Below are 19,023 nucleotides of genomic sequence, written 5' to 3'. Positions count from 1 at the left end.
CTGTAATGACCCATTAAGGCCAATAAAAAAAAAAATTATTTTTGTCTGGCGCAGAAAAATTATAGTCAGACCAAAATACAATCTTGATAAATTTTAGGTATGCATACTCCGCAACATCTTAAATGACGGCTCTGCTTTGGCCCGAATACTGGTTTTTATGTTTTGTATGAATAAATATTAGCTCAACAATATTTAATTTTTAAAGATAATTAAAAATTGAATAAATCTTAAAACTCATAATTTATTATTCAATCTTTATTATTAATATTCTATCTTTATTTTCTATTCATTGAATAAAATATATTTTATTTCCAATAGTAATTGGATATTAAATGTATCTTATAATGTAACATTAAATAATTTAACTATATCTATTAATATTTATTTTTTGTTAATACTCATAATTTATTCAATATTTAAAATTATTATTCTATTTTAATTTTTATTCATCGAATAAAATATATATTATTTTCAATGCAAATCGCAAATTGAATGCAACTTAAAATGTAACATGAAATACATTTCCTAAAAAAATATGTATTTAATCTTTAAAAAGTATATTATAATTTTATTTTAATCTTCATTATCATAATAATAAAAAATAATATAATAGTAATTACAATATAAGATATTAATAATATGTTTAGCAGCTATAGTGGACAATAAAATAATATATATATTCATATTATAGTAAAACAAATGAACGCTTGCAATCACATTTTACAACATAATATATATGCTATAGACTATAGTTATAAGTATATATTATATATCATGTGATACGAAAAATTTAAATTAAATTACAAACTTGAAACTATACGTCATATAGAACCAAGCGAACATGATATTTTATGACATTTATAATTTTGTGTATATTTTTTTAAATTGACAGGTATGTGAATGCTCAATAAGGAATATAATATTATAGGGTATAATATTATATTAGGTACTATAATTGCAATTAAAAAGCATACCTATATAGTTGCTGTAATAGTTGGTGGATATATATTTTGAACGTAAATATATATACACGTTATAATTAAAAGGTACTTATAATCGACTTAATTATGAGTCTATATTTAATATTTAATAAATTACACACGACACAAATACGTAGTACATATTAGATCCTTATTATAATGTACTAAATCGGAAATTGTATTATAATATGACTATACATTTTAAAATGTCTTAACATAAATTTGAATTAATATTATATTACATTTTTATATCAATGACAAATAATTATATATAAGAATATGTCCAATGTTCTGTTGAATAATCTGTGTTAGACCTATGTTTATAATTATGACAATGTGGTATCACCCGTATTAGACAATACGCGGTAAACCAACTATACGCCTTACCCTCGTATTCTCTAATGACTAGGGCAGTGAAGTCGTTGCATTTGCATGTTTTTTTTAAATGGTTATATTTATTGCTGAGTGAGCTTAAAATATGTTTCATTAAACTCTTAATTTAAACCTACAAAATTTTAAAATTTTTTAATATTTTATTATAAATAATATATTATAATTGGGTTATATTTCCGTTTCTTATAAGATTTAATATTAAGTCTCATCAATTTGAACGTGGAAATCAGCTCCAAATAATTGATAGGCTAACGTTTTTATTATTCGGTTTATAATAATTAAATGCTCCTGCTCGAACACCATAAATTATATAATACACACACAGCACTACCGTTAAACCGGTTTGTGAATTCCTGATTTCCGATAATAATACAAAACTCGGCGTCTCAGTGTCGCATTCCCCTCGACTAAAATTATAGAGAAAAAACTGGTCACCGCTACTCATGACTCCATGGTTGGGAGGGGTGGGGGTGGACCCAATACGATCGTCGTTCGCCCGATATCTCAATGGCCGACAGTTGAAACTAACCACAAACATCGGTGCATCGACGACGATTTCGGCAGACTTCCAGTTATTAAAAGAATAAACTCATCGTTAAACGTAATTGGTTAAATAATTGTAATATTCGGATGAGTATTTTCAGTGTTTAACGACACAATTAAAACAAAGTAAATGACACGATAACAGTCAAAAGATAAGAATCTGTACATTAAACAATATAATTCAAGTTATGGTGAGTACCTACCAAACATTTATTTAATGGTAAATAAGAAGGTTCTCCCTTATAAATTATAACAACATTCATCGTTAAAATTTAAAAATAATAACTGCATTGATATTATATTACCATCCATATTTAATTTTTTTTGATACTATAGCGTTCCTTGCTTAATAAAATTGTTTATTTTCAAATATATTTTTTTTAAATGTTCAACTCGTTGATCAAGTGTTAAAATTTAAATCGATTGAATAATTAAGTGTCCAGAAAATATACGATCACCTATACAATTTTTTTCAAATCCTAAATTCGATTTATCATAATTATTGTAAGTCTAGCTTAATTGCTTATGGTGTGAAGGATCTATAGATAAGGATCATATAAATTTGTGAGTATCGTGTGTGGCTGCGTTATCAATAATGTAATGTGTAGTTTTTGATAATTTAATCATAATAATAGTAGGTACTATATTATAGGTACTATATTATTACAGAGTATACGTTTTATAATAACATACAATATATGTAATGTATAGTGTAGCCGGTAGTCGTTAATTTATATTACTTTGTTCAATTCGTTATATAATATTCAGTGTAGGTATGGTGTTCAAAATTTATCTTGACTTTTCTTTTGCCCGGAATAAAAATTGTGTTTCGAAGCAGTATATTATCAGGTAGGCAATCTTCCTGTGGTAGACCCCGTGCTCATTTAACTCAAAAGTATCAAATAATACTAAATTTTATATAATACGGTGGATTAATATAATCAATTATTACATAACCCTAATCTAACCTGACCGTACCTACTAAAATCCGATGAATAAAAAAAACCAAATTTAACCCTTTTTAAACTAGTCTATATCATTCCCAGAGGTCTAATTTGCACACAAACATTAATTTATATATAAATATATATATATTACCGTAAATGCCCGATCACTGGATAAACCTTTTTGTGCTCAGTAAATGCTGAAGTTCTTAATTTTATTCGGGCTTTTACTAAACACGTTGTGTATATCCTAGGATATACGAATTGACTTAGTATAAGCTGATCAATACACGACACATAACATTTAAGCGATAAGCTGCGTAAAAATTAAAATTATATATACTTTTCCAGAAAAAAATATTTTTGAGTGAATTCTATATAACAGCTCTTTAAATAGTTAAAATATATAAAGTGAAAGTTATAATTGATAGTAAAATATTTTTTTTTTAAATTATTACAGTTCATATAATTAGCAGAATGAGCTCCTCGATATTTATACATCTGTGGATTTGTATTTTGGTATTCTTACCATCATGTTACAGAGGTCGAGCTGAGTTCTACTTTAAAGGTATAAACCATAACTTTACCTTCAGTTTTGATTATTTTTCATACGAAAGGATATAAATGATTAAATGTTCTGTATAGATGATGGTTTGATGATAAAAAGAACTGACTGGTACAAACATCTCAAAACCAAAGAATTAGATGATCATATTAAAACATTTGTCAGCGATATTGAGAGACGTGAGGAGGATAAATTATGGTTTGGGTTAAATATGGATATTGGAAGCCCGGAGCATGGACTTTTGATCGATTCTCAGCTTTCCGAAGAACTGTATTCATTATATAGGCATGCTGAAATTGTTTCTGAAGCTTCCTCCTTTATACGCCATAGAGAATGTCAAGAGTATATACAATATAAATCTCATTAAAAAATATATTATTAATATGCATAAATTTAACGACCATTTAAATTAACTTGATAGTGGTGGAGGACAATGTGCCATAGACTTATCGAAAGTGAAACTAGACAAGACATCTTTGGGTAATATTTGTTTGTCCATGTTTTACAACAAAACAGCATGCATCGGGATGAACTTGAAGTATCGTAGTCCTGACGGTTCTTGTAACAACTTGAAACGTTACTACTCGGGAAAAGCAACCACGGCTTATAAACGTTTGCTGTTTAATAACTATATTAACAGTTTCGATAGTAATAATTATAACATTATAATTTACCTTTGTGCGTATCTAACGATGTGTTTTCATTTACTGTCCATACAGGAGTTAGGGAAGATTCTTTTTCGTCTTACAGACCCAGTCCTAGAACGCTGAGCGTTGAATTTGTCAAAGACGAGCACTCACCAGATGACTTCAAAACGATGGCAATGGCGTACTGGACGATTTTTGTAGGCCATGATCTATCTCACACGGCAATGTCTAGAATGCGTAGGATTCACACATAACCATATATTATATTGATTGATCGTAATTGATGCATGCAAATTAATGTTAAATCCTTAGTGACTAGTAATAAATCCGTGAGCTGTTGTGGAGAAAGACGGTTCCAGCTCATACCTGGAAGCATATACGACGAGTTGTGCTTGCAAGTTGTGATACCGGATGGAGATCCATTTTTCCGTGTCCCTCATCGTTGTATGCACTACGCGCGTTCGGTGCCAGCTGTGCGTTCCGATTGTACTTTTGGAGTCAAGGAACAAGTAAGAGCCATATAAGATATAAACGTATATTTATGTTGGTTATAATACTCAAAATTACGTAAATACTTACCAACTAGGTAAATTTATATACTGTCATTATAATTATAATTAAAATTTTAAAAGGGAATCTATCTACAAAATAAGAAACGGTGTCTGTTTGCAGTGGTGCACATTTTTGATACCCCTATCAAAAATTAGTGTTGAGAACTAACTTTTCAAATTCCCCTATAATCATAGATAATTTCAAATTGAACGTAACATGGTTATTTTTCGCAGATGAACCAAGCTACTCATTATTTAGATGGGTCGATGATATACGGTTCGTCGGCGAAACGGACGTGGTCGTTGAGGACCAACTTGGACGGCCAACTATTGACAAGCATAGGCTGCGATAACAAGAACCATGGCGACCAGCTACAGCCGCAGTATATGCCGCTGGAAGACACCGAATCAAACGCCTGTCAGTATGGCAGCGGCACGTGTTATAGAGCTGGTGACATCCGGGCAAATGCGCTTCCCCAATTGACGGTCATGCACACATTGTGGATGAGGGAACACAACCGGTTGGCCAAACTACTGTCCCACGTCAACCCGCACTGGGACGACGAACGTATTTTTCAGGAGGCCAGGAAAATCGTTACGGCATCCATTCAGCACATAACTTACGCTGAGTGGCTGCCAGCGCTGCTCGGGGAAAACTACACCAGGCGGAACAGGCTTGAGCTGCCGACAAAAGGCTACAGTAACGCGTACAACGAGACCACTGACCCGAGCGTCAGCAACAGCTTTGCGACCGCAATATTACCATTCGCCAATTCCATGTTAAGCGACACCATCAGGTTCGTGCAAACCTGGTATAAATATATTATTATTATTATCGTGTATATGTAGGTTTTTTCGGGTTGAGGATTTGATATACATAAACTATGAACAATTCTAGTAATTTAAAAACATTTAAAATCAGTGTGCAAATGCAAGAACAGGGAGGGGGTCACTGAAAATTACCTGAAACCATAGATTAAATACAACAGATAAAAAAACTTATAATTGAAACTGTCCGTAAAAAGATCAAAATATGTCAAAATCTTTATAAAATAAACATTATATAGTGAACATTTCAATTATCTAGAGTTTTTTAATTACAGCGAAATAAGAAAATCGCTATCTTAGAACTCAAGTAAATATCCAATCTTTTAAAAATTTGAACTTCAAACGTTCATAAAAATTTAATTTAATTTTCAGGTAGACATTTTTTTGATAAAGGTAGAAAAATGTATTAGGAATTTTAGTTAAAATTTACAAATCTTAAATTTATGGGGAAAAATGTTTATGTTTCTTATTCAAAATAAATTGCACATTTCGTAGTTTCTTATGTATTTTGTAAAATTCAAACTTTAAATAATAATAAAAAAAATTGGGACAGTTTTTTAAATACTTTTCAACTGTTATGTATATATTAAGAGCTACCTATGTATTAAATTTTCAAAATGTTTGACCCAACGGATAAAATTCTATTGACATTCCTAGAAAAAAAGACTGATGAAATTGGAAACTGTGAATGTATACAGTTCAAAACACATCAATATATTTTGAAAATGTTATAGTTTCTAGAAAATGCTACCATTTTTGTTTTAAATTTCCCTGCGATTTTGAAAACTATAGAGAATTTACAATTTTGACCTCAGGAATGCACCAACTAGATTTACTTTTCCTTCGAACAATATACTTTATGTTATACTTAACAATATACTGAGATGTTTAAGAAAATCAAAGCAGTGGTACTGCCCCAGGCGGTGATGACAGACACAAAAATAAATTAATATTAAAAAAAAAAAACATCATTGTAAAGTCATTACATTCCTTTCAGAATCTAAAATATATTGTACTTATAGTACATTTAATAATAATATGTAATAACTTTTCTTTTTTTATAAATAATAATTTTTATTTATTAATAGTTTTTCCTTGTGATTGTGAATCTCAACACTCAACATTAATTTTAATCATTTGACTTGTATGATTGTATTGAAAAATTGATTATAAGGACTGGGTAGGTGTAGTGACCATAGGCGTAACTAACCCTTTACTTTAGGGGGGGCTGGAGTCCTAAAAAAATTTAATAGAAATATGAGGTACCTATGAAAGCATAATCGCCCCCACACAAATTTAACTTTATTATACATTGACACACTTGCAATCTACTGTACAGCAGAGCGACATCCACTTACCTGCTTTTTAATTTTGAATTGTTACTTTATTTTTATATAATAATTAATAACAGTAAATAAAATAAACACATTAGTCTATATTATGTAATATGAAATATAATAAAATAGTTATGAAGATTACAAATCTATATGCCTATTCTTCAAAGCAAAGGTATTTAAAATGTTTTCTGACTCGATAACATTTGAAATATCTCTTTCAATATGTAAAAAGCTCAGTGTGTCAAAATATTTATACAGGGTGCGTCTTATGTCATTGTACGCGGGGTTTTTTTAACGATTATGGATCGATGACATAGGGTTTCGTTAAAACGAAAAAAGACGTGTTTATTTATTTTTAACAGGCAATTTTTTTATAATAATTTCAAAATTGTTAAACACGCAGGTATACCAATAGCAAAATCAATTTAATTTTTTCAAATGACAACTAGTATGTTTTTTAATGGATTATGGTAAAGCTTTTTTTTTCTGAAAATGTTGACGGTCAAATCATCAAGTTTGGTTCTCTAGTAGACATTCTTTTCGATAAAGGTAGAAAAACTTATGAGGAATCTTGAATAAAATTTACAAATATTAAATTTAAAGAGAAAAATGTTTATGTATTTCTTATTCAAAATAAATTGCACATTTTGTAGATTTTTACGTATTTTGTCAAAATTTGAACTTTAAATAATTATGAAAATAAATCTTGACAATTTTTTTAGTACTTTTCAACTGTCATATATATATTAAGAACCTTTTTATAAATTTTCAAGCTTTTTGACCCTACAGATAAAATTTTATTGACATTCATAGAAAAAAAAATATCAGTTGTTGTTGCTGTTGTCAGTTATATTATTAAATTTATAATCATTATTAATGACAATTGTATTCTATATAGTAATTATATTTTTATTTTTTTTTCTGTGTGTCTGTCATCGCTTTTGGGGAAGTAAATATGGTTTGATTTTCGACTTCAGTTTCTTGTTTGATGTGAAAGGGAATTTAGTAGGTGTTGGGAATTATCTAGATCATATTATTTGATATAAATTATCTTTTAAAGTATCTAGGCAATTAAATTACGATTTATCTAATGTTTAGCTTAGATAAAAAATGGGCTTATCTAGATAAATATTATAGTGCCCCTACAAAAATATAAAACCAATGTTATTAAAATTCTAATATAATATAAATTATTTATAAAATTAGAAGAATATATTTCTTGTTATTATTGCCAACGACGGTATTACGATCAAGGCTGGTCATTTACGATTTAAAAAGTTAAAGTTAAGTTAAAAAGTTAATTTAATTTTAAGTTATTAACTTAACTAGTTACTTTTGGCTTTTCATTAACTTTACTGTTAACTTACTAAATTTCTGTCTTAATTAACGTGAAATTAACGAGTTAATTTTTCATTTTAAGGAGTAAGTTAAGTTAATTATTTTGTTTTTAATTTTATAATATTTCACTATTTCAGTCTATTTCGTTTTCATGTCAAAAAATATGTATCGTAAATTGTTTATAGTTAAAAATATATATATCATTCGAATCTAACTTATATAGACATACTGTATGAAGTATAAACACTATATCCTATAATTTAGTTTTGGGTTGGAAAAAAATTAAGTACGCAAGCGTTGTATAAACAAATAAACTTTTTTTTAACTTAATAAAAAGTTAACAAAAAGTGTGTATTAACTTTTAACTTAACTGAATTAACCTATAGTCAAATTAATTTTTAATTTTTAACGTTTTGTTATTGATGCATATTAACTTCACTTAACTGAGTTAAAAAAAAATTCATTAACTCGCCCAGCCTTGATTACGATAATACGAGAACCTGTGTGCGGGCATCATGCACTATCCATCGTTCTCTAGTCCAGCGGTTCCCAATTTTTTTTTGCCACCGAACCCTTATACATTTTTTTGCGGAACCCTAGTTTGATAACATAAAATTATCACCTAGTAGTTTTATATTTTTATGTTTTATATGAAAAGAAAGAACAAATATAAATGAAAAACAATTATTTAATGTATTAAAAAACATTTACTGTACCTACAAAGAAATACAATGTAACTAAGTGCCTGTTTTTATCAATTTAATATTTTAATGAGAAGAATGAAATTTTTTCACATATTTTCTTAAAATATCACTAAAATTAGACTTTATATCTGATAATTGAATGCGAAGATCTGGAGCTGCATCAAGTCTATTTCTGTATTTGTTTTTTGTGTAAGCGTAAGCTTAGTGACTTGAGTCTAGTCTCTACTAGCCATAATGAGCATATTAAAATTAATTAGGTATAGGTTTATTTCCCCATCCATTTTAAAAATAAATAAAAAAAAAGGTGGATAAGTGGATGTCGCTCTGCTGTACAGTAGGTTACAAGTGGGTCACTGTAATGGATGGTGTTAAATTTGAATTCAATGATATAATATCATTGTATAAGAAAAACGATTCTGAGCGAAAACGGTCAGGCAGCCTATGATTTTACCAAGTATATTTGATGATATTATTGTGAATAAAGTAATTAATATATAACCTATTTACGTGGAGCCTTGTTTTAAATTTTCAATCTTTAGCCATAAAAGTTAAACATTTTATACATTTTTAACCACCACAAAATAATTAATAAATTATAAATTTGATAAATTTTGTCAACATTTGAACTTTAAATGCTTGTAAAAAAAATTTGTGCCTATGTATTTTTAATATTTTTCAACTGCTATTAGAACGATATATCAGTAGCCTTATATTAAATTTTCACGCTTTTTTACCCAACAAATAAAAATTTATTGATATTTATAGAAAAAAAAACTAAAAAAATTGAAAACTGACAATGTCCGTAAACAGCTCAAAAAGAGTCAAAATATTTTCAACATTTTATGGTGTATAGAAAATGCTAATATAAACATTCAGTGAAATTTTCAAGTATCTACAGTCATTCGTTTTTTAATTACAATAAAATAAGAAAATTGTTACATGAGAAATCGAGTGAATATCAAATGTTGTAAAAATATATATTTCAGACGCTCATAAAAATTTAATTTAAGTTTCTTCTAGACCTTTTTTGTTTTGATAAAGATAGACAAACTTATGGATAATCTTATATTACATTTTCAAATCATAGATTTAAAAAGGAAAATTTTTATGAATTCTCAACTCAAAATAATTTGCTATTTTTCGTGATTTTTCCGTATTTTGTCAAAATTTGAACTTTAAATGCTTATAAATAAAAACTGTGACAAAGGATTTTTAATTTTTTTCATCTGCCTTTGAAACAATAACCTAGGAACCTTCTATTCAATTTTCAAGCTTTTTTACTCAACAGATAAAAATTTATTGATATTTATAGAAAAAAAAACTAAAAAAATTGAAAACTGACAATGGCCGTAAACAGCTCAAAAAGAGTCAAAATATTTTGTAAATTTTATGGTGTATAGAAAATGCTAATATAAACATTCAGTCAAAATTTCATGTCCCTACGGTCATTTGTTTTAGAGTTACACCAAAAACCAAAATCGATTTTCTCGAAAACAGATTTTGCGTAAAAATTCCCGTTTTTCCTTAATTTTTCTTTTGTTTTTCACGTCGCTTGTGAAAACTACTGGGAAATTTTTATTTTTGACCCCCCAAAGTACCAACTAGATTCACTTTCCTATCAGAAAAGTTACTATTGAAGAATATCCAAGCACTTTTACTGTCCTAAAAGGTGATGACAGGCACAAAAATAAAAATAAAAAAAAAAAAAAAAAATTACAAATTAAAAATTAAAAAAAAAAAACACATCATTGTAAAATCAATACATTCATCGCTTCGCTCAGAATCTAAAACAATAAAAATAAACATAAAAATATTATATTTATCTTTATCTAGATAAATTACATTTTTGTTATCTTTATTTTTATCAAGATAATATTTTGTTAAAATTATCTTATCTTATCTAGATAATTTTTTAGTAATCTATTCCCAACACTGGTAGTTACGTATCAAAATTGTTCTCCGGGTTACTTCACCCAAGACACACATATAAACTCTCGTTCCTACTTTAATAACACATTTGTATAATACAGTTGTTAATAAAATCAGAAATTAATTTAATTATTTTACTAGGTAAAATGTCAATGATTTTTTGACTCGGAGATGCTTTACATATTCAAATGAAATACACCCATAAGTGGATCTGCCCCAGCTAGATGATTAAGGTCGCACGGCAGTAAATAAATTAGACACCCACAATTCTAAATACACACGTAATGTTGTTGGGCCCCAGCAGACCCAGATTATGGTCCCGGGGCCCATATTTATCCTCAAAATATATTCTTTTAACGCGTCCAATACAGTAGGTAGATAAATTATTATTAATAATTATAAAACAATATGTTCTCAATTTTATATCACGAAAAAATACTATATATAATGAACTATGTTTGCCAACAATTTTGTTTGTTTTTTTTTTTTTTGAGCATTTTAGATTACCGATTAGAGATTATAAGAAATAAATATTTAGCCCTTGTAAATTAAGTATTTCAGTTAAAAGTATAAATGCATATTATACTAAAATTTAGAGGACCATAGTAGTTAAAAACTCAATGAACCGAAATTGATCATTTTACTGTCAAAATGTTCAGAAAAAAGCTTTATCAGAAACCATCAAAAACATGGTGGTTACCATTTGAAAAATAAAGTCGATTTTTATTATTGGTACAACTGCGTGTTTAAAAATTTTGAAAATGTTATAAAAAAATTGCCTGTTAAAATAGTTAAACACAATGTGAAAAATATGTCGTCTTTTTTGTTTTAACAAAATTCATATCATCAATCCATAGTAAATTGTTAAAAAAAAACCGCGTTCAATGACATAAGATACATCCTGTACATTTTTTGTGTAGTAAAACATTATACAATAATATTATAAAGTCGTTAATATGTAATGATACATTTATTTTGAAGCTAAAGTTGAAAGGGGGCCCACTAAGTGAATGGTGTCCCGGGGCCCAATTGATCCTTAATCCGGGCTTAGGCCCAACTTCCCAACTGCTTAAAAATCGAAGACGGTCAGTTAGCCTATGATATTACACGGAAAAAAAAAATTTGGTTATACTAAAATAGTTGGATAATTTTAAGCTGGCGTAACATTTAATTTAATTGTATCAAACAATGTGTTTAGTTGAGAGTACTTAAATGTATTAGTTAAAAAGTTATAGTTGCACCAACATATTTTATAGTTATTTCAACTATATAAAATAGTAACTCAAATTTAACCATATAAGATGGTTGATGTACAAATATTGAATAGTTACTATAATTAATGTAAAAATAATTGCCAACCATACAGTTTAGTACAAGTATAGTCAACTGACTACCAAAGGCAGTACTTTTGTGAGGTTGGGATCGATGACCCCCCTCTCAATATTTTGCTCAGATTACGTACAATTAGAAATTTAACATCAGTTATTTTTTTCAATAATATTTTAAATCCCCCGTCCCTGCAGAAAGTTATGTTTTGAATACGCCGTTGTCATTATACCTATATATATTATTCAAATGCATTCACAGGGACTAAAACTAAGGGAAATCGCCTACCCAACGCGACCAAATAAAATAAAACTCAAACTAAACGTTAAAAAAAATTAATAACTCGCAAAAAAACTTTAAAACAATTACAATACTTTGACAATATTTATGGTTTAAGAAGTATTGGCCTAGTGGACCAGTGGTGGATCTAGGGGGAAGGGGGCATTTGCCCCCCTCCCACCAATCGTCATAGTTCCCCTATGTCTTACACTGTGTTTAGCCAATTTTGTACTTTTTGAACTTTTTTCCCCCATACCCACCTCCACCCATAATTAAACCCTGGATCCGCCACTGTGGTGGACTCCAGAATATTAGTTTTGACATATCGGATAATACATAATAATTAGATATTAAAACGACGTAATAATATAAGAGAAAAAAAGAGTAATAAAGGATAAATCGATTAATATTACTTAACGGGTTAATGGTTTTCAATAATATTATATTATACTAATCCTACATCTTTATTAATTGTTTAAATTATGAAACGCTGCCGGTCGTCCAAACCCATATATAACATCGCACCAATAATAAACGTAATAAAATAAACGGGTAGCACGCACACGATTGCAGTGCGTCGCTTAAACATGCGTAATACGAATATTGTTCGGACGACGCTTCCGGTCGGCCAAACACTGCTCGTGTGTACATGCGTACATGTTTATGCTCCTGGTATCTGAGAGTAAAAACCCAGTTCGCACACGACCATTATTGTAATAGACAAATGTAAAGTAGGTAGTTTATAACTATTTTACTATTTAAAAAATTGCAATATTTTTTAAAAATGTAAAATTAAGAATATTATACAATTAATTTTCTTCATTTAATTAATTTTAGTAGGGGGTGCGATCGTCCTGTCGTCCAAACCACGAGCAGCCACTGCGAAACACGATAGACTGTACCAATTTTTCGTTTACCCTTTGCCCAAGGGGTGTAATTTCAATTTTTTTAAAGTTATATGCTAAAAACTATAGGAAGGATAAAAAAAATGTCTTCTGGCCAATATATATTTTACTGTAGTAAAATTACAAGAACAAATGTTATTAGATCCTTTAAACTTTCCATGTAATAATCTAGTATATTATGAATATTGTATATTATCTAATAATTCTAACTACTTAGGTAGTATTCATTCATTTAAACTTAAATATAAATAATAGACAGTAATATTACTAATTTGTGCCTATAAACATTGAAATTTTTTTTTCAAAATAACGGTCCTCACTGAGAGAAGTTGTGTACTTATATAAATTTATAAAACAAAACTTTGAAATCTTTAATCTCACATAAAATATTTTTTATAAGCCAAACATTTTTATACTTCATTTAAATCGTGTAACGATCCCAATAATACACATGATATATTATTGTGATCGTTTCGCCTTCGGCTACATTTGACAATATAAAAACTAGATAAACAATAACACATAGAAAGTCGGCCAAATAAATCAAAGTCGTATATCCTTTAGAAAACCTATGGGAATATAATGAGAGGGCAATGCGATATTGAAACCGCATTTCAATATATCCTACAACTTTAATTAAATCATAAATGTATGAATATAATATTTAGATATTGTATATGACATATGTATATATATATAATGCATAGTATCTGATTAGTGACAGATGGCGTATAACATATATTGCAAGCACGATAACAGGACACGATCCTTGGAATGACCAGGCGTGGGAATGAATTGATAATTAATTAAACAACGTCCTGTGAAATCCACAGATATGTCGATGGACTAGGGGGAAGTGGGAGAGCAGGAGGCCCTATAAAACCAGACCCGAAACGGCCTGTAGATTAGAAGTGAAACACCACAGTACAGACGAGCACCTTCACGAAAGACAACTTAACAACTTTGTCGAATTAGACTTAGAATATTTTATGCAGAAGAATTCAATAAACAACTTAAACTTTCAACCAGTATAATTATTTCGTCAACTCTACCTAAGAAATCCTCTACCAACAGTCTTGCTACCTGCAAATTATAAACTAAGCAGCTATCCCAATTGCTAGTTTATAACAATAGTTTAATAATACATTAATTATAATATCGCATAGCCATATTTGACGATACTTAAGGGGTCTTTACAGCGACATTTGTTGTCTCTGTCTTATAACAACTTATGTTACGCGACAGTTATTTGTATTTTAAAATTGTAAACTGTTTGAATATCTTAAAATATTCATAACTCGCTTTAAAATTAAAATATAATGAAAAACCTATATCATTATCTAGATCTTAACTTTAAATTTCATAAGATCTTATTTCTAAACTAACGGAGATAAACGTGTTCCACTGAGCGTCTGAGCGTAAAATTTGGTATGTTACGCACTTGTAAGACGGAAACAACAAATGTCACTGTAACGGCCCTTTAAGACCAATTTAATAAAAAAAAAATTTTTTTTCTGGCGCTGAAAAATTATTCAGGCCAAAATACAATCTAGATACATTTTAGGTATGCATACTCTGCTACACCTCAAATGACGCATCTGCCATGGCCCTAATACCGATTTTTATGTTTTACATAAACTAGGTACACCGTATCAATATGTAACTATAAAACACTCATCTATTTTTTTTGTTGGATTTTAGATTTCGAGGTTAATAATTATAGTTTACAATAACAAATATACCTACCTTCTACCTATTATATAAATTTTCAATATATTTTATTTTATTTTACACGGTTAAAATCAAAATAGAAAGTATATAAACTAAAAAGAATAAGTATTTGATAATCCTATTTTAATTTAAATACAGATACTTTAAGAAAGTATTTAAAATAATTGATCCAAGTTCTTTTTTTGAAAGTATTGAAAATACGTATTTTAGTACTTACTTATAGGTACATAATAAGTATAGTATATACTATATAGTATCCATAATAATTGCATCGTTGTTATTGGACATTTGGACCAATTATTTACACTGAAACGTTACTATCGTGTTGTATACTATTGTTATCATACAGTATATTTAATGATTCGTTAATGGTTGGTTTCATATTATTATAATATAGGTCATACACTCGTTATCATGACAATTAATATTTAAAAAATAAGATACTTCATGTTTTTGACTATTTGAGTATCTTATAATATCAGGTGGTATAGGTCAGTGGTATAATTATAAATTGTTAATGAGAGTTGGGGAGGGGTCACATAATTTTCGCAACACAAGGCTACATTTATAATATGATCCAGTAAAAATATTTAATATCGTTTTATAGTGAATTCACTAAGTACATAATCGCTATCAACTAGTATATTTTGATTTGTTCAACAAATATTTAACTAAGCTATTTACGGTTATTTTTAATTGATTGATGTAAATAAATAAATAACTGTTATAATATTATGATTGGCCCCATGTAATTATTCCATAATATTTAGGATTGATTGTGCAAGTGATTGATATATAATATATTATACTAAACGTTTTATTTTAAAATTATATACGTGTCTAACTTCGTTAAAGATGTAAACAATCTTTGGATTGTGATTGTTAATGTTTTAATGTAGTGATTACATTTAAATTTTATTATCCTTCTATGATTTTTCTTCATAACGTTTTTGTTTGATATTATTTTTAATTTTTTTTACCAACCATCACAAATATTTTTTCTATTTGTAATCGCAATACCATTCTTATCAATTAATTTATTAATTATGAATGCTTTATTCATTTTTTACATATTAGGTATAATTTTATTATTCGACGTACATAATCGTATATAATCGTATATAATCGCGGAATCGATTTCGCGGGGATTCACGGGCAACGCACGTAACAATGTCACATAATAGGTACGAGGCACTAAACAATAAAATAAGACATAAGCATCTAAATATTATAATGTTTTTATTTTAATTATTTAATTTACTATATGTGTAGACTACTGTAGGTGGTGTTGTTAAAATGTATATGAATGTTAATGTTATTCCAAAAATAATTTCCATTTTAATTATATTGATACCTACAAGTTATAGTACTATTATAATTTTCCATTTTGGATACCTGATTTAAATATCTATATTTTTTTAAATATTTTTTTCCGACGAGTAAATTTTAAGTTTAAACATTCCAAGTAATTGTCTAATGGCAACAAGATCTTTATTATAATATACTAAATCGGAAATTGTATTATAATATGACTATACATTTTAAAATGTCTTAACATAAATTTGAATTAATATTATATTACATTTTTATATCAATGACAAATAATTATATATAAGAATATGTTCAATGTTCTGTTGATTAATGTTTCTAAATAGAATCTTCACATATAGCCTACTTATAATTATTAATTTGTATGAACCTATGTTTTTGTTTAGTTTATATATGGAAGGTACTTAGACTGACTCTATCTAAAACAAATTAAATTAGCGTTGTTGAAGTACGATAGTATGTGCTTGTCGGTTCCTTCTAAATTAGAATTACTCAAGATTCTATATAACATGTACTATTTGGTTTAAATAATCGTATGGGCCACTGTTTTTTTTTTTTTAATGTAAGAAGGTAAAATTGGTGAAATAAAACTCAATCACAGTTTTAGATCAAAAACAAGTTTATTGGTAAGCGCGATTGGCGGTGTTATAATTTAGAAAAAATCAACTGTCAATTCAGCACAGATTGCTTCGTTGTCTGACCTATCTACATTTTAAAGTTGCTAAAATATATTTGCACCTATGCTACCTATATTATATTAAATAAAATTATATTGACGACATTCTACATTGTAGACTCAACAATATATGACAATATATGATCCTACGTTTTTGTTTAGTTTATATACGGAAGGCCGAATGATCAACGCAAGTCTTTCACTAAAGGAACATTACAACCGACCAACTGGTTTACTATTAAATTACATGGACCAGCTTGTCAGAGGGCTATCTACACAGAATACACAAAAAATTGATATGCTATTTACTAAAACGGTAGGTTTTTGAAATACAATCAATATAACGCTATGGCATTACATTAGATAATCCTTTTAACAGACTATATTATACGTTTAACTTTTATAATTTAACATTAGTGATTTGAATTTTTTTTCAGCTTACAAATTACTTATACAGTGTTTATCCAAACCACGCGTTTGGAATGGACATCGTCAGCTTGGATATACAACGAACCCGCGATCATGGTATACCAAGCTACACAGAATTTAGAAAATATTGTCGACTAAAAGCTATCAGAAGTGTACAAGATTTATCCAAGATCATGGTTGAAGGCGTAAGTTTAAAAATATATTAAATATTAAATAATGATATAGTACTCAATTTATTCCTGTATATTATAATATTTAGTCAACTGATAGACTATTGAAGCAATACAAACATTGGAGAGATATAGAGCTTTTGGTAGGTGCATTGTTTGAGAAACACGAAGAAGACTCAATGGTTGGCCCAACGATGAGATGTATCATTAGAGAACAGTTTATAAGAACTAGAATGGCAGATAGATATTTTTACGATTTACCAAATATATTCAATGAATGTTAGTATATCTGAAATATTTTTAATGAATGATCCTGATTTTAACTATTTTTTTATAATATTTAAGATCAACTGACAGAAATCAGAAAAGTGACGCTTGCCAGAATCTTTTGTGACAACAGCAATAATGTCACAATGATGCAGAAAAAAGTATTTTTGATACCTGCAATGGCTGATATGCAACTCTGTAATTCCCAATTAATTCCAAAAATCAACATCAATCACTGGTCAGAGATGGTCGATACATTTCAAAAATAACTTTAAATTTAATAATCAATAATCAGTGGAAGTACCTTCACTGGATGGTTTGTTCCCTCAAGTAACTCAAGCCATTGCGTTTAATTTTATTTAAAAAACCTACATTAGGCTTATTGTAGGTACTTTTTTTTAGTATAGATTGTGTAAGTTATAGATTAAAAAAAATAATCAATAATCAGCCTTTAATCTAACCTTATTTTCATTTTACCTATATATCTTGTTTATAATAAATATTCTTAAATTAATTATGAGTCTAAAATTTGCTATGTTACACACTTGTAAGACGGAGACAACAAATTTCACTGTAACGGCTATAAAAATATTTTTGTCTGTCGCAGAAAAATTATAGTCAGGCCAAAATACAATCAAGATAAATTTTAGGTATGTATACTCTGCAACACCTCAAATGACGGCTCTGCTTTTGCCCAAATACCGATTTTTATGATTTACATAAACTACACCGTATTAATATGACAATATGAACTACCCACACAGCATTTGTCAATCAAAAAATTGTATAATTATTGAATTTGATATGGATTCAGATATTTAAATTTAAAAGTTAATGAATTATTGATAAAATATTTTAATTTTTACGCTGTAACCAAAACATTGAATAGTTATGAATAAATATTGGCTCAACAATATTTAATTTTTAAAGATGATTAAAAATTGAATAAATCTTAAAACTCATAATTTATTATTCAATCTTTATTATTAATATTCTACCTTTATTTTCTATTCATTGAATAAAATATATATTATTTCCAATAGTAATTGGAAATTAAATATATCTTATAATGTAACATTAAATAATTTAACTATATTAATATTTATTTTTTGTTAATAGGTACTCATAATTTATTAAATATTTATAATTATT

General features: G+C 28.2%; 1 protein-coding gene across 3 annotated transcripts; it reads left to right on the top strand.

Annotated features, from left to right (window-relative positions):
- The first annotated feature begins 622 nt into the window (after positions 1 to 622).
- On the top strand, positions 623 to 18,759 carry LOC132935755 (peroxidase-like). Of its 3 annotated transcripts, none has more exons than XM_061002370.1 (11): positions 623 to 1,046; positions 3,321 to 3,428; positions 3,506 to 3,767; positions 3,847 to 4,073; positions 4,145 to 4,309; positions 4,385 to 4,581; positions 4,858 to 5,420; positions 17,168 to 17,321; positions 17,443 to 17,619; positions 17,694 to 17,883; positions 17,950 to 18,759. In XM_061002370.1, the coding sequence occupies exons 2-11, from the start codon at positions 3,338 to 3,340 to the stop codon at positions 18,138 to 18,140; spliced, it is 2,217 nt and encodes a 738-aa protein (XP_060858353.1). In that variant the 5' UTR covers positions 623 to 1,046; positions 3,321 to 3,337; the 3' UTR covers positions 18,141 to 18,759. The 3 variants fall into 3 exon arrangements, with proteins under 3 accessions (XP_060858353.1, XP_060858352.1, XP_060858351.1); XM_061002369.1 differs by having other exon boundaries at positions 623 to 2,107; XM_061002368.1 differs by having other exon boundaries at positions 623 to 3,428.
- The last annotated feature ends 264 nt before the right edge of the window (positions 18,760 to 19,023 follow it).

The sequence above is a fragment of the Metopolophium dirhodum genome, chromosome 1, assembly GCF_019925205.1.
Source record: "Metopolophium dirhodum isolate CAU chromosome 1, ASM1992520v1, whole genome shotgun sequence".
NCBI classification, from domain to species: Eukaryota; Metazoa; Arthropoda; class Insecta; order Hemiptera; family Aphididae; genus Metopolophium; species Metopolophium dirhodum.
The sequence above is the reverse complement of the archived record's forward strand: the minus strand, read 5'-3'. Positions and strand labels throughout refer to the sequence as shown.